This window comes from Ixodes scapularis, unplaced genomic scaffold, assembly GCF_016920785.2.
Source record: "Ixodes scapularis isolate PalLabHiFi unplaced genomic scaffold, ASM1692078v2 ptg001354l_1__unscaffolded, whole genome shotgun sequence".
Classification (NCBI taxonomy): domain Eukaryota; kingdom Metazoa; phylum Arthropoda; class Arachnida; order Ixodida; family Ixodidae; genus Ixodes; species Ixodes scapularis.
The window spans coordinates 173,932-187,261 of record NW_024610141.1 but is presented as its reverse complement, the minus strand read 5'-3'; the positions used below and the strand labels follow the sequence as shown (position 1 = coordinate 187,261).

The 13,330-nt window shown below is 47.4% G+C and overlaps 1 protein-coding gene across 1 annotated transcript; it reads left to right on the top strand.

Moving 5' to 3' along the window:
• The first annotated feature begins 1,951 nt into the window (after positions 1 to 1,951).
• LOC8024908 (transmembrane protease serine 9-like) lies at positions 1,952 to 12,964 on the top strand. The gene is made up of 6 exons (XM_042288250.1): positions 1,952 to 2,018; positions 4,244 to 4,505; positions 5,414 to 5,435; positions 6,941 to 7,124; positions 9,695 to 9,855; positions 12,797 to 12,964. Exons 1-6 carry the CDS (start codon positions 1,952 to 1,954, stop codon positions 12,962 to 12,964), a joined length of 864 nt encoding a protein of 287 aa, XP_042144184.1.
• Positions 12,965 to 13,330: the final 366 nt, after the last annotated feature.

The following is a 13,330-nucleotide window of genomic DNA, read 5'->3' as shown; positions in this document are numbered from 1 at the left end:
TCTAGGCACGCCGGCACGATGCGCGCAATAAACGCGGTGCAGTCCGAAGCTCCGCAAGGTGTTGCACACCTCAGACCTGCTTGTCGTTAGAAAGAAACAAGAACTATTTAGGGGGGGGGGGGGGGGGGGGGGGGGTGCATAACATGCTTTTCAACGGAAGACTCCCCCTTCCCTCCTCCCCACCCCCCCTCCCCCCAAAAAAACAAAAAAAACCCAAACTTGTTTTTGTTCGTTCGCGCATTTCCCGCTGAATTTAGAGGTAAAATTGATATCACGTGACCTGTCACGAGCCCTGTGCAACAATTTAGTTTCCCCGTTAAGCTTAGCGGGAAAATTTATATCACGTAACCTTACACCACGTGTTCTATACGCAAATTCGTTCCTTTTTTTTTTTTAAGTTCACCGGGCAAATTTATATTTCCTGACCTGACGCCGCGTGACCTAACACCAATCCAGTTTCCCCGCTGAATTGAAAAAAGAGATAGGTTTTTCTTTACATCCCGAACCGACTGTTCAAAGTCTTCTAAACAAATTTAAACGATTGCTCCTTTAATAACGCATTTCGTGCATTATGTGACTTTAAAAGAATAAAGGTCGCTGTGCCAACTTTTATGGTTAGACAGCAGCCACTACCTGAGAATCCGCCGAGGCATTGATTGTTACGAGCCTAAGTCGAGTGCTTACGCAGTTCTCGTGTCCAATCCATGAGCCGCCCTCTTCTGCCATCAGGCGAGTGGTTTTGATCCCACAATTACGTCATCGAGCTTTGCGAAGGCAAGACCGTAAGAAACTGTCCCCTTTTATCCACGCAATTTCACCGCGACCAAAAAGCTTCTGAATCGGTGGCGGTCCGTGCGGGTATATACTTGGGAAAGACTAGGGCCAGTACACCCTTGTAGAGTCATGAGCATTCCAACGCGACATCATTTCATGACCCTTTTAATCTTGTCGTGCGACCACCTGCAGGTAAAAAAAAAAAAAAAAAACCGGGGCAGGCTCTTTCCACAATGCCCTTCACCATTTCCAATTTTAGCACAACAAAAGCCAAAAAGAAGGCGAGTGGACAGAGTCGACCACTAATCATGGCAAGCGGGGGGCTTTGTGGGAAGGGCCTGTGCTGGTTTTTTTCACGTGCAATTTATTAGTCATCGACGCCTTAAGAACCGCGTGGCATAGCGAGTCCCGATAACCCTCTTGTCGCTCCTGCGATGATCGAATTGCGGCGTTACCGAATAAACATTCAAAAATGAATCGCCGTGCACTAAGAAGTATGAAGATCATAAGCCACGCCTTTTGTTTCTTAAGCTGTCGCTTACTGTTGGAAGAGCGGGTGCTACCTGAAAGCAGCGAACTTGCGGGTCGGCGAAAGCGGTAAAAACCTGACCAGATGTCCGTGATCGACTTGCCAAGTACCGCTGTGCCGATGTTGATACGGTTAGAAGTGTAAGTACGGCGACTCGTGCCTCCATCGAAGAAGGAAAATGCGGCCAGCTTGGTACGACTGTCAATTTGCCTCGCCCGGAGTAGTATTACGTGAATGGGCATGCTCTCCGCCATTCATTCGCATCAACGTCGGCAGAGGTGAAATTAAACCCGGTGACGTTGCCTTTTCTTCTTCATTATACTTCGGGTAAGTTCCATGAGTTATGTTATTTCTGCGAAGCCATTAGTGGTTTCTAGGAAACCACAGTATATTTCCCACTCTAAAGGATCATTCTTCTTTGTTGCGACCCTCATCGTTTAACCTGTAACGGCCCGCATGAGTAGTACAGAAAGAGATACTCCTCCGAAAGAAAAATTGCGTTCGGAGACAGGCCAGCAGCCGCCCATATAAACGAGAAGCGTAGTGCAATGGCAGCGTTACTTTAGTCGACGGAAGCCAGCAGGAGCGGATCATCCCCGCTCCAGGTTCCCACGTTTCACCACCATCACTACAGTTCAAATCGAAATCATGCCTGTGCCAACAACTTGGTTCTTTCTGGTGGTTCTTGCAACCAGCACGACGTTTGCTCAGCAGCGTAAGTAACTCATGTGTCCGTGCGAATGTTCGATCGCATTCCATTAATTACGCTCACTAACGGCTTTAAAAAAACGTATTTTTAACGAGACTCGATGCTGGGCAAGTTGGCACATAATACTCAGGAAACGTGTAGCCGCAAACAGAGACGAACGCGAAGAAGGGGACGTGGACGAGTACTTCTTCGCGTTCGCCTCTCTTTTCACTTACAAGTTTTTTTAGCTTAAAAAGAATAATGCACGGCGTGCCGAGTCCCCATCAAATTATTTATCGATCCACAGCCAATGGGATTGCGTTATGTGTCGATAAAGACGACGAAATTCAAATCACGAAGGAAGGAGCCTGTGTCGATAAAGACGACATAGTACAAATCACGACGCGAGGAGCCTGCACGTAATAAACAACGTCGTAATGGCTTCAATTGGTGTTGGGCGTTTCCTCTATATGTCCACTTGACTCGCGTTGCTCTTTAAAATAGAAAGTGACGCCAATCATATATGAGCATTAATAAACCATTTTCAAAAGACTGCGCGCCAACGCCTGTCCGCCATTGCTTGACCACCTACTCTGATCACGTACTGGACACGAGCGCTGACGTCAGCGTTCGTCGAGGACTCGGATCCGATCACGCGCTATACGCGTCCAAGCAATGGCGACTGCCAATTTTGTTTCATCGACTTTTGGAAAGGGTCTATTGCCAAGACATACTGTTTCACTTAGGGGTGAGTAGGATTTCATGAAGTGATGAAATTTCCAAGTTTCTACTTATCATGCCGCCTTATAGCCCACGTAATGAACCGCACTTAAAAAAAAAAAAAAAGATTTAACGTAAGCGGTATTTTAGCTGACAAAACTAACGCGTTAGTTAAATTACCTAGGTTACGGAAAAAAAAATCACAAAAAGGACAGGCCAAAACGCAGCATTCGGAGCCGTCGAGCAAGAAACGCGTGAAATGAAGAAAGGGGGAACAAGCCGCCTATTTTAAGAATGACGGCGGAAACACTAATGTTCTCGCGTCTTGTTTCGTGAGTTTAGCTGTCAGTGACTGCAGGTGGCAAAAGCATGAAAAAACACACCGAGGACGCTTAAGACTGCTTACGTGTAGGAATGCAAAAGTACTCCTACGCGCAGCGCATTCTTGCAAGCAACGCGCCACGTCTTCTTTTTTCACACGGCGCCCCGGCGGTGAAATCACGCTCCCCCACTGCGCAGGCGCGGCGCCCCCGCCGGCTCCACGGCTTCCGTGACGAAGCATCTGTGGGGCTGTGCTTTTCTTTATGTTTTATTTCTGAGGCGCGTCCACTTTTACCTTGAGCACCCCGCCGGCTTCTGTGACGAAGCATCTCCGTTGCAGTGCTTTTCTTTGTGTTTTTTCTTTTGTTTTTTTCTGAGCCGCGTGCTCGATGACGTATTGGTGTGACCATCTTTCGGGCACAACGCCGCCGCATTTTCGCGTAATAAGACAAGTAAGCCTTTCGCTTTATTAAAACAACCGACATAAAAATTTAAAAGAACACCATCGACTTGCGAACAGATGAGCACACTTCGCTCCTAAGAGCTATATACCAAAGGACCACTAAATAAATCTACGCCTCTGCGTGACGACACTTGGGCCGTCTCGGAGCTTACAATCATTGGGGACTTTTAGCAGACCATTTCCGTGTTCCGCGTACCGGAACCTTTGAAGCGTGCTTTTAATTGCGCGCCCCGGTGAGACCGTGACCGCTGGGAACGCTGAAAAGCATGCTTCAAAGGCTCCGGTAGTGCGGTACGCGGAACGCGGTAACGGTTTGCTAAAAGTCCCTAATGTTAGCAGTCCGCGACAAAGCAAAAAACAACATCGCCCGAGTATACTGACACTGTCTCCAAAGCGCGAGAAGTCGATAGTTTTGGGGAACCGTTCTTGCACATCCGTTACGGCATCATGAGCCCTCCGGTACGAACTGCGCATGCGCTACCACAGAAGTCTCCCATGTGCGCAGTGCGTACCGGAGGGCCATCGTACCGCATCGGACGTCCAAAAATGGTACCCCAGACTCTTTAGTATCCTTTTCGGATCGTGACGAACGCCAGTTCCACAGGCTCTGCGTACCAAAATGGCGGAACCCACAGGAAAAACGGTTGAAGGACTATCAGTACACTAAGTGTATCTCAGTTGGAACTACATAACTAGACAAAAGCTTCTTCGTTTACTTCGCGCGCTCAACCTGTCACGTTCCTCCCAGAGTGTGGCATTCGTGGCCCGAGCTGGAGGGCAGCGGTTCAGAACGACAGTGGTACCGAGGCCGCGACCCGTGCCGGCGTCTCCGCCAAGTCTCAAGGCATTCTCCGCATCGTGGGTGGCGTTGAAGCCCAGCCGCTAGAGTTCCCCTGGCAGATATCTCTGCGGAATCGGGCGCCGTTCACCAACGAAGACCAGGGCCACTCCTGCGGCGGCTCCATCATCAGCGAACGGTACATCATGACGGCGGCTCATTGCGTCGAAGGGTGAGTCAGACGCAGAGGCTAACCATGTCGCACACTGCAGAGCCGCGTTTCGTGACAACCGTTTCATGTAAGCCGAGCTCACACTGCTCGTGTACATCCTAGAAACGAGACTGTGTTCGCTGCAGACTTGACAGAATTATTTGCGCACACGCCTGAAACGTGTTCAAAGTATGTTTTTCTTCACACATTCGAACATGTCTGCAGAATTTTTTTTTCTTTTTTTGTAAGCATTGTGAGAAGACCGTTGTACAAGGAAGAAACATGCCTCAGAGAGCGTTTGCTTACTGTTTTTTTTTTTTTTTTATGATGCGTTGAGAGTGTAACCGCGCCATGAGTTAGCTATTACGACGGGTCGCAATTAAATGCTGTGCTGCCCGGCCGGCTCGTCACTGCAACTGACTGCTGATGTCATCCCCCAACCGCCAGCAGGAACTGCGGACAGCCGCGTCTGCTACTACTACGCATGCGCAGAAGCAACCTTGGAGAAGGTTCATTTCCACTGGCGGCCAACGGTTCCGCAGAAAGCCTCAGCTCCTTTACCCCCCATTCACACTGGAAGCGGATCCGCGTTCGCGAAGCGGTTGCGAAAGCGGTTGTATAAAGATCCAGTGCAATTGCACGCGCATTTGTTGTCATCGTGTGCGCGTGCAATTGTACTGAATCCTTATACAACCGCGTTCGCAACCGCTTTGCGAACGCGGATCCGCTTCCAGTGTGAATGAGCCCTTAGCGCTATCTCTTAGCAAAAACAATGATGTGGACCAAGCGTCATTTTAATAAAAGATTTCTCTCACTCTTAGTGTTGTCTGCCCGTCGGAGGATTGCTTCCCATGTGGTTCTTTTTTTTTTTTCAGAAGTTCTTCGATTCTTAGGGCTGGTCCACACACTTGCGGTTGCTTACAACCGAGTTTTTCTTTGTCATCTCTTACGACGAGAGAATATATCCTGGCACGCTGGCGCCATCTATGAAGTGATCCCGAAACTGTATTTTCCTCAAAAGAAGGTTCTGCAGTATTTGCTAGATCAAAACTACGTACTATCTATGAGCAGTGGTCGTTGATATAAAGTTGTCAAAGGCTTTTTTCTTAGCCAATAAAAAAATAATGAGGAGCGGAAAACTAGGAAATATACGGAAATCACTACTGTTCCCATAGGTGGCGCCAGTGTGTCTTCTCGTGTTAATGGATCACAAGAGGTCGTAAAGCACCCAGTCAGAAGCTGTCGCAAGTGTGTGAACGAGTCCTCAGCTTTTACCGTCACGTTTTACAAAATGGGCAGGCTAGTAGTTTAAATGAGATAGAAAAAAAGTTTTGCGTTTCTGAATATTTTTTTTATGTATATCATTGCAGTCCCTACGCGTATCCGTCCAACTATGTGGTCGTGGTCGGGGACCAGAGCATCTTCCAGAGAGACGCCACAGAGGACGGCTTCGATGTTGAAAGCGTGAGTCGGCCGTTCTTTAGCTTCCCTCCCAAAGAAAATAAATCACCATCGTTGTTATTCAAAACACGTACTGTGTACGCGCACCCGGATGCTTACTTTAGGAGAAACCGTAACTGTCTTGTAAAGAAAAGAACAAATGGCAGCAGCCTTTTTTTTTTAAACTCCTCCAATGCATGACATGCACTATTTAAGGTTTTTCTCTTCCCTCACTCCTGTCCGTGTGGGCGGCTATACCTTCCTATTTTCTTACGAATAAACCCAGTTGCGCTTGAGATTTGGTGTCGTCCTGTCCGGTATTTTCTTTCTCGGTGTCTCAGGGTTGAGATTTTTATGCTGCCTAACTAGCTCGCCTGCATGATTTCGCTTCTTGCAATTCAACAGTCGTTGCGGCAACTGAAGACGAACCTACTGCTCATTCATTTCTCCAAAATATTTAGCAGGTAAATCGACATCACGTGACTTTCACGCCGATTCAGATTACTCGCTCAATGTAGCGAAAAAAACTGACGGTGTGTATACGTGACGTGACGGCGATTTTCCCGCGTAAGCTTAGCGGGGACACTGAATTGGAGTAGAGATCACGTGGTCACTGAACGTGACGTCAATTTATTTGCGAAACATACCGGGGAGAGTGAAATGGTGTACGTGACATGACGTCAGATCACGTGACACCAATTTCTTTGCTAAATTTAGGGGGAAACAAACTTAGTGCGAGTAACGTGGCGTCAATTTACTCCTCTAAATTTAGCAAGGAAACTGAATCGGTATATAGGTCACGTGGTCTACGCAGAGAAACTAAATGGATGTCTAGGTCAGGTGATGTTAATTTCCGCCTAAATTTAGCGAAAAACAGACGGACGGATGAATGGACGGGCAAATTTCTGGGACAATAGAGGATACCATTCAAAATTATTCCACGCTTTGAAAAAAACTTGAGATTCAGGCGTTTCTGTACCGTTCCGTGGTGTTTTTCTGTTTTTCTTTTTGTGCAGATCACCAGGCACCCTTACTGGGACAGCAACACAATGAACTATGACTACGCGATCTTGAGACTGGCGACACCGCTGGACTTCCGCGGCAGACACAGGCACCTCATGCCCATCTGCCTTCCGAGGAGGAACGAGGACTTCGAGGGACAAACGTGTACCGCCAGCGGATGGGGCCTCACAAGGGACCGTCAGTGAAACTCAAACTTTCCTCTTGAGGTTCCACGACAACCACTTTATCCGTTGTTGTTTCTTTCCCCTGGGCTTTCAAACACCTTTTAGCGGTATTACTGCTTAAAAACGTTTATAACTGTTTCTTTGTTTTTGTTTTTTTTAAAGGAGGGCTGCTGCGTTGGTAACGCAACGCAGCGTGGAGCACGAAGAGCGGCAGCTGGTACTGCAGTGCCCAGGGACTCTGGGTTCAATCGCCACCCCTACTTGTTTAAATCTAGTCGAGCGTTGTACCGCCGTGCGGTTGTGTGCGACTGCTGCGTGATGCGCACTGGAGTGCCCAAGCTAGAGCAGTACTGCACTGGTTAAATTTCTCATCCAAAGCAGAGACCTCAGACACCCGTTCAGGCAAACTTTTCGCTCTATAAAAGAACACACGAGACAATTATCACGTCTAATAGTATTTGTAAACATTGTTTTAGCACTTTAGGATCAAGAAACGTAAGACGTAAAATTGTAACTTTTTTGTCGTTTCTCTGGGCAGATCTTTAAGGGAATTATATGCGCAATAGTCGTGCCACCCTTGATATTTTAGTTCTCAAAGAATACACCGTAGAGCCACTCAAAACTCGTCAAAAGTGTATAGCAAGGTTCTTTGCGCGACTCTGTTTCAACCACGAACTGAGAAGAACTGCCTTAGACAACATTTACGGCATTCCTTGCAGATCGTCCTACTTCCATCTTCTGTTCCTCAATTATATGCTGCGACAAGGACTATAAGGAATAATGTCATCCTAAGCCTGACTCGTTTTTGTTTTTTTTTCATAGGAAAGCGGTTTGTTTATTTTACGGTCTTTGTCGAGCGTTTTATAGCTATATTATAGCAAAAGGGGCTGTCCTTTTGGTTCTGGAACAGATAGCACCGCCTACATTGGCAGTGCACAGGAGTATTTTATACAGCACAATAAATTTTCATGGGCAGAGACACGCAGTCTGCCTGCCAAGTATTCGTGAAGCTATCCTCCCTCTAGTGCTTGAGACTCTGGTCACTGTCAAGACAAGAAACTCGGAACCTCTATTCCGAATGCTCGGCCTACAGCACGCGCTCGTTGCATATCCGTCGTGCTTTGACTGCGTGTTCACGCTCGAAGGCTCTCGAGACGCCCAAATGCTATAGAAGGTAGGATGCGTTGCAGTTAGAGTTTTTAATATATAGGGTGTCCCAAGTCCCCAGGTTCGATCTAAACTGGACCATAAAAATCGCCACCTGCAAGTAGCAATCTAAACTTTGCATCAAAGGGGTATTTCAAAGGTCGCTTTTTTATGTGAAATTACAAAGCGTAGCTCTTTTTTTTTTTTTTTTTTGTAAAAAATAGGACCAAGAATTTTGCCATGATCAATGGCGGGCGGCGGCGAAGACGACCAAGTTGATTTGCAGGGTGCGTTTGGCGCACGGATTGATAGATGGCGTCGAAAGCAGCGTCGGAAGGTGTAGCTACAGTGGCCTAAAGGGGTAGTGTAACGAACGAAACCGGAGAAGCGAGACAGCGTTGGAAGACGGCCGCGGGTGGCGCTGGCACCTGCAGCACCGTCGTTCCGGCTATGATTCCGGCTTGGCCGCTTGGCCAGCTTGGCTCCGGCCAGGTGCTGCCGATTCGCAACTGTCGACTACACTGTTGTCTGCTAGTTTCACATTTTTATTCACCTACGAACACAAACCATGTCCTTGGAAGTTCACTGGAAACAAATAATCGTTATAATGTATTTATATGAGATATAAAGGGGCGTGTTAGGCCGGCCGATGGAGGCACCCTAACGGAGCTGCGGATCGAACCGCCACCTACACCATCTTCCAAGGAGCGGCCGTTCCCAATGCATGGTGGAGGCTACGCGGTAACTACACTACCCCCTTTAAGTCACTGTAGTGCAGCCGACCAGCGAAAGAAAGCAGACGACACGCGGACGAAATCCGTCGGCAGCAAGAACGCTGTCATTATGCAACCGCGTTTTTCTTTTCTTTTTTAACTTCATGTTTTGTTTTTATTGTCCGCATTTATTTTTTAACCAAAAGTACATTACAAAAAGGTTATGTTCATCTTAATAAACCACGGTGGTCGCGAGCAGTCTCGACAAGGAGGTAGAGCCATCTGTAAATACAGCGCCAAACGCGGCCCGCGACTCGACTTAGTCGTCTGCGTCGCCGCCCGCCGTTGACCCAGGCAAGTTTATTGGTCCTATTATTTACAGAAAGGGAGCTACGCTTTGTAATTTTACATGAAAAAACCGACCTGTGAAATACACCTTTGGTAAAAAGTTTAGATTGCTACGGACATGCGTCGATTTTTACGGTCCATATTAGATCAAGCCTGGCAACTTGAGACACTATATATATATATATGTACAATTATTTCCCATTAATATGGACACCTCCGTTTTTTCATATATTCGTCCGTAATGTGAGTCGTTTATAATAACAAGAGTAAAATACATATATTTACCCAGTTTGTCCCGAAAAAAGTGGCGTATTAACGGAGTTCACATTAACGAGACATGACTCCACACGCTGAGTTCCATGAGGCCTTGGTGCAGGATCCGAAGGAGGCAACTCGCTGCCGCCAAAACTCCAGAAGACGGATCTTCCTGTTGTGGACCACAATGTCTGCAGGCTCTACTACAGCCACATCATGGAAGTGCACGACAACACCATGGTCTGCGCAGGCCCCATGCACGGTGGCAAGGGAGTCTGCCAGGTGACTTATACTCAGTTCGCGCCTGCGGAGTGTCAGTTCGCGCGAGCTCAGATCTCGGAATAGTATCGAAAAAGAAGCACAGCACAAAACAGACCAACTAAATGCAATGCATGGCGGATCGCGAGGTCTGTCGAGTGTCTCCTGAATATGATGATGATACCGGACATACCACAACATGTAGCCTAAAAAAACGACGTTCTTTACGCTCCTAATAACCTCCTAAGTGCCAACTGGAAACACAGTAGGTGTGCCCCAAAAATCACGTTTTCTTATTTATTTATTTTTTTGTTTAGGACGATTTTAACCCTTAAAACAGATGTATCAGACAGACAGATAGACTTATGAGTCTTCGGTCGCAAATAAGAAAGTTTCGACTGTAACACTGAAACGTTGTTGGCAATATATAGATCTCTTCTAGACGCTTTCCACACGCGCCAGATTACAGCCGCCATTGCTGACCTTCTCTTGTCTTACCAAGACAGCGAGCCACTGAAGCGGGCTTTGACGAGCCTCCACAAAGGCCAATGCTGAAGGAGGACACAGTCGAACCTAAAATGGCAATAACCTGTTCTGCTATGGTAGTGAGAAAGCGAAGTGATCCAAATAATAGGAAGCAAAAACCGAAGGTCGGTTATGGCGGCTTCCATGTACACTTGCTGCAAAGCATCTATACGCGGCCTGCATCGCGCGCGTGACGTGATCACACTGTGCTGGCGGTCGTTCCTAACTTTTGTTGCCGAGAGAAACAAAATTCGTGGTACGAAATGTATGCTATCAAAAGTATGCCTGCTCGGCTATATGGCCACTGCACAGGCCAATCAATATGACGTCAGTGCCAGCAATCTACACGCCACTGCGTGGCTTTGACGTCACGCCGAAGTATAGTAGCTCTACTGTCGGGACGGCGCATGGGAAGACGCTTCACTTAACGTGAAACGGGTACCTGCGGACGCGCAGTGCCAACCCTTGGTGTGGGCAGACTCGATGTGGAACGCGTAATCCACCAGCGTGTTTACCGCCATTTCCCGCACACGCGCCGAAAGTATAGTCCCGAAGTGGGACCAAACTGCGTCCACGGAGCCAGACTTGGACGTAGTTCAACTACTCTACTCAAACTACTGTAGTTTAACTACTTTTTCGAGTAACTTGGTAACTTTCAATTACAACTTGATCTGGGTAATTAGTAATTTAATTGAACTACTTTTTCAGGTAACTTCTATTCAAATTACTAACTACTTTTGAAATTATATAGTGCTAATTTTGCCCATCACGAAAGTTTCAGCGCAGAAATGAATAAGACGCCGGCAGATGAAGTGGCATTCCCTAACAAGGGGCCCCCCTGTTTGGGAAGGCTTCCTTGGGTCAAGGTGACGACGAGCAGCCAAAACATAACACCGGCACGCACGAACGTAGGAAGAGTTGCTTAACAAGCCTTGGTCGGGTATTGACATAATCCGGTAATGCGCGCAGGCGCCGCGTTTCCAGCTGCAACCGTGAAAGACGGGGACACTCTGAGAGTTGTTTGCCTGCCTTTAGTGAGTACTGACTCAAGTGGTAGGTTCCATGGGAGGCGCCACTGAAATGACCTCGCAGTTGGGCGCCTGTTCCCATGGTCGCCTTGTCGTCAGCGCATACTCCTTTGCAAAGCCGGACTCCCCCGCGCACAAACCTTGGCACGGATAATCCGTTAATGGGAACACGTTACCGCTTCCAGCTGCAACTGTATACGAGCGACGATGCTTGTTCACGTAATCCTTCGCGTCCTTCCGACTATCCATGCCTGGGAGACCTCCTCTTCGTTAAAAACGATTTACTAGTCAGGCGCGTCAGAATATTGTATGTCGCCGGCGAGGATTGCGAGTTAAACTTGGGAGATCCTTTTGTTGGACCGGCGTCAGCGGCGAAGTATGCTTCGGTTCATCTTCTGTTAAACCAAAACATTTTTTTTTCAGTAGCGTATCACTAGCACTACAACGGAACGCGCAGTCGTCCGGATGATCTCATCGTCGTGGCGCGAGACTTGAACCCTTGACGGTCTGGGGCACTCTCTCAGCGTATACTCCCAGAACGACGTCGGAATAAAGAGGGGCCAGTCATAACAATCTCAACTTGACGAAGAAAAAAGTAGGAGATTTTCTTATAAAAGACCCTCTAGGCCGAGACAAACCTCACATGTTTCGCTATGGACACCTAAGATACCGACACTCGCTTACTTGTCCCTGCACAGCCTGTTTCTCAAATTCAACGCTGCCGTTCCATTCAGTGCCACGGTGGAACGCCTATTTAGCTTGGCTGGGGACGTCTTTAGAAGGAAAAGGGGAAACTTCTCCTATCAAGAACTTTGAAAGTCAATTGCTTCTGCGAGCGAATAAACTATTTTGGCGAAAACGCAAGCTATAAATAGACTGCATTTATTTTAGGCTCGCAGGGTTTTTCATTGATGAAAACTGCTGTTCATTTTGCTTCCACAAAAATATAAAAAGGTAACTTCGGAAGTAACTTCAAAGTAACTCGCTACTTTTTACGGTAGTTAGTAGTTTACTCAGTTACTATTACAAATGCGTAATTTCTACTCTACTCCAATTACTTTTGGCGTCGAAACTCAGTAACTTAACTTAACTACCTTTTCTGAGTAATTTGTACATGCCTGCACGGAGCCTGTGCGTCACGCCGTCGGATGTCCTGATCCTAGAGGTTGGTTTTACAACTTTGAGGGAGGGGCGCAAAAGTTGCTCCTTTCCCTTTTAGTCCCTCAGGGGACTAGTGATGGTGGCAGCGCATTTGGTTCCAGTAGGGACTAAACACCTCTCCCCTTTTTCTTAAAATGTATAGTCTATAGTATAGGCTATACATTCTAAGAAAAAAGGGAGCGCATATTCCATGAAAATTGTCAATGACCACCGTTCTGATTTCTTTTTCTTTTTTGCGTAACATTTTGCAGGGAGACTCTGGAGGACCCTTGCAGTGCAGGAGGTCGGACGGTCGCTACGTCCTGGCCGGGGCTACGTCCTGGGGAGTCAAGTGCGCCGGGGAAAACCAGCCCGGGGTGTTCGCGAGAATCTCTACCCAGGTGGACTGGATCAAATACGTCGCGGGAATTACCACGTAATTCGCGGACCAACTTGTTTACGGACCAGGCTGTTCCGGTCGAAATAAAAACTGTATGACAAACTCTCGCATTTCAATGATGTCTCCTGTGGGTCCCTTTATCCTTATCGCTGAAACCCATCTATAGGTCACTGTGCTGCCTCTGTAAAAAGACGGAAAATCTCCTGTATTCATCCGAAGCAATCACAGAGACGCCGTAAACTTAAAGTTTAAACTCAGAGTTTACTACACCAACTCCAGAATTTGTTTCCACGTCTTCCCAGCATTTCAAGTACAATACACGTACTCTGTTGAAATCCATTATAGTCGCTCACAGCTTACGAAGCGTTAGGGCCTGACGACTTATGAGCCTTTTATAATCTCTCGG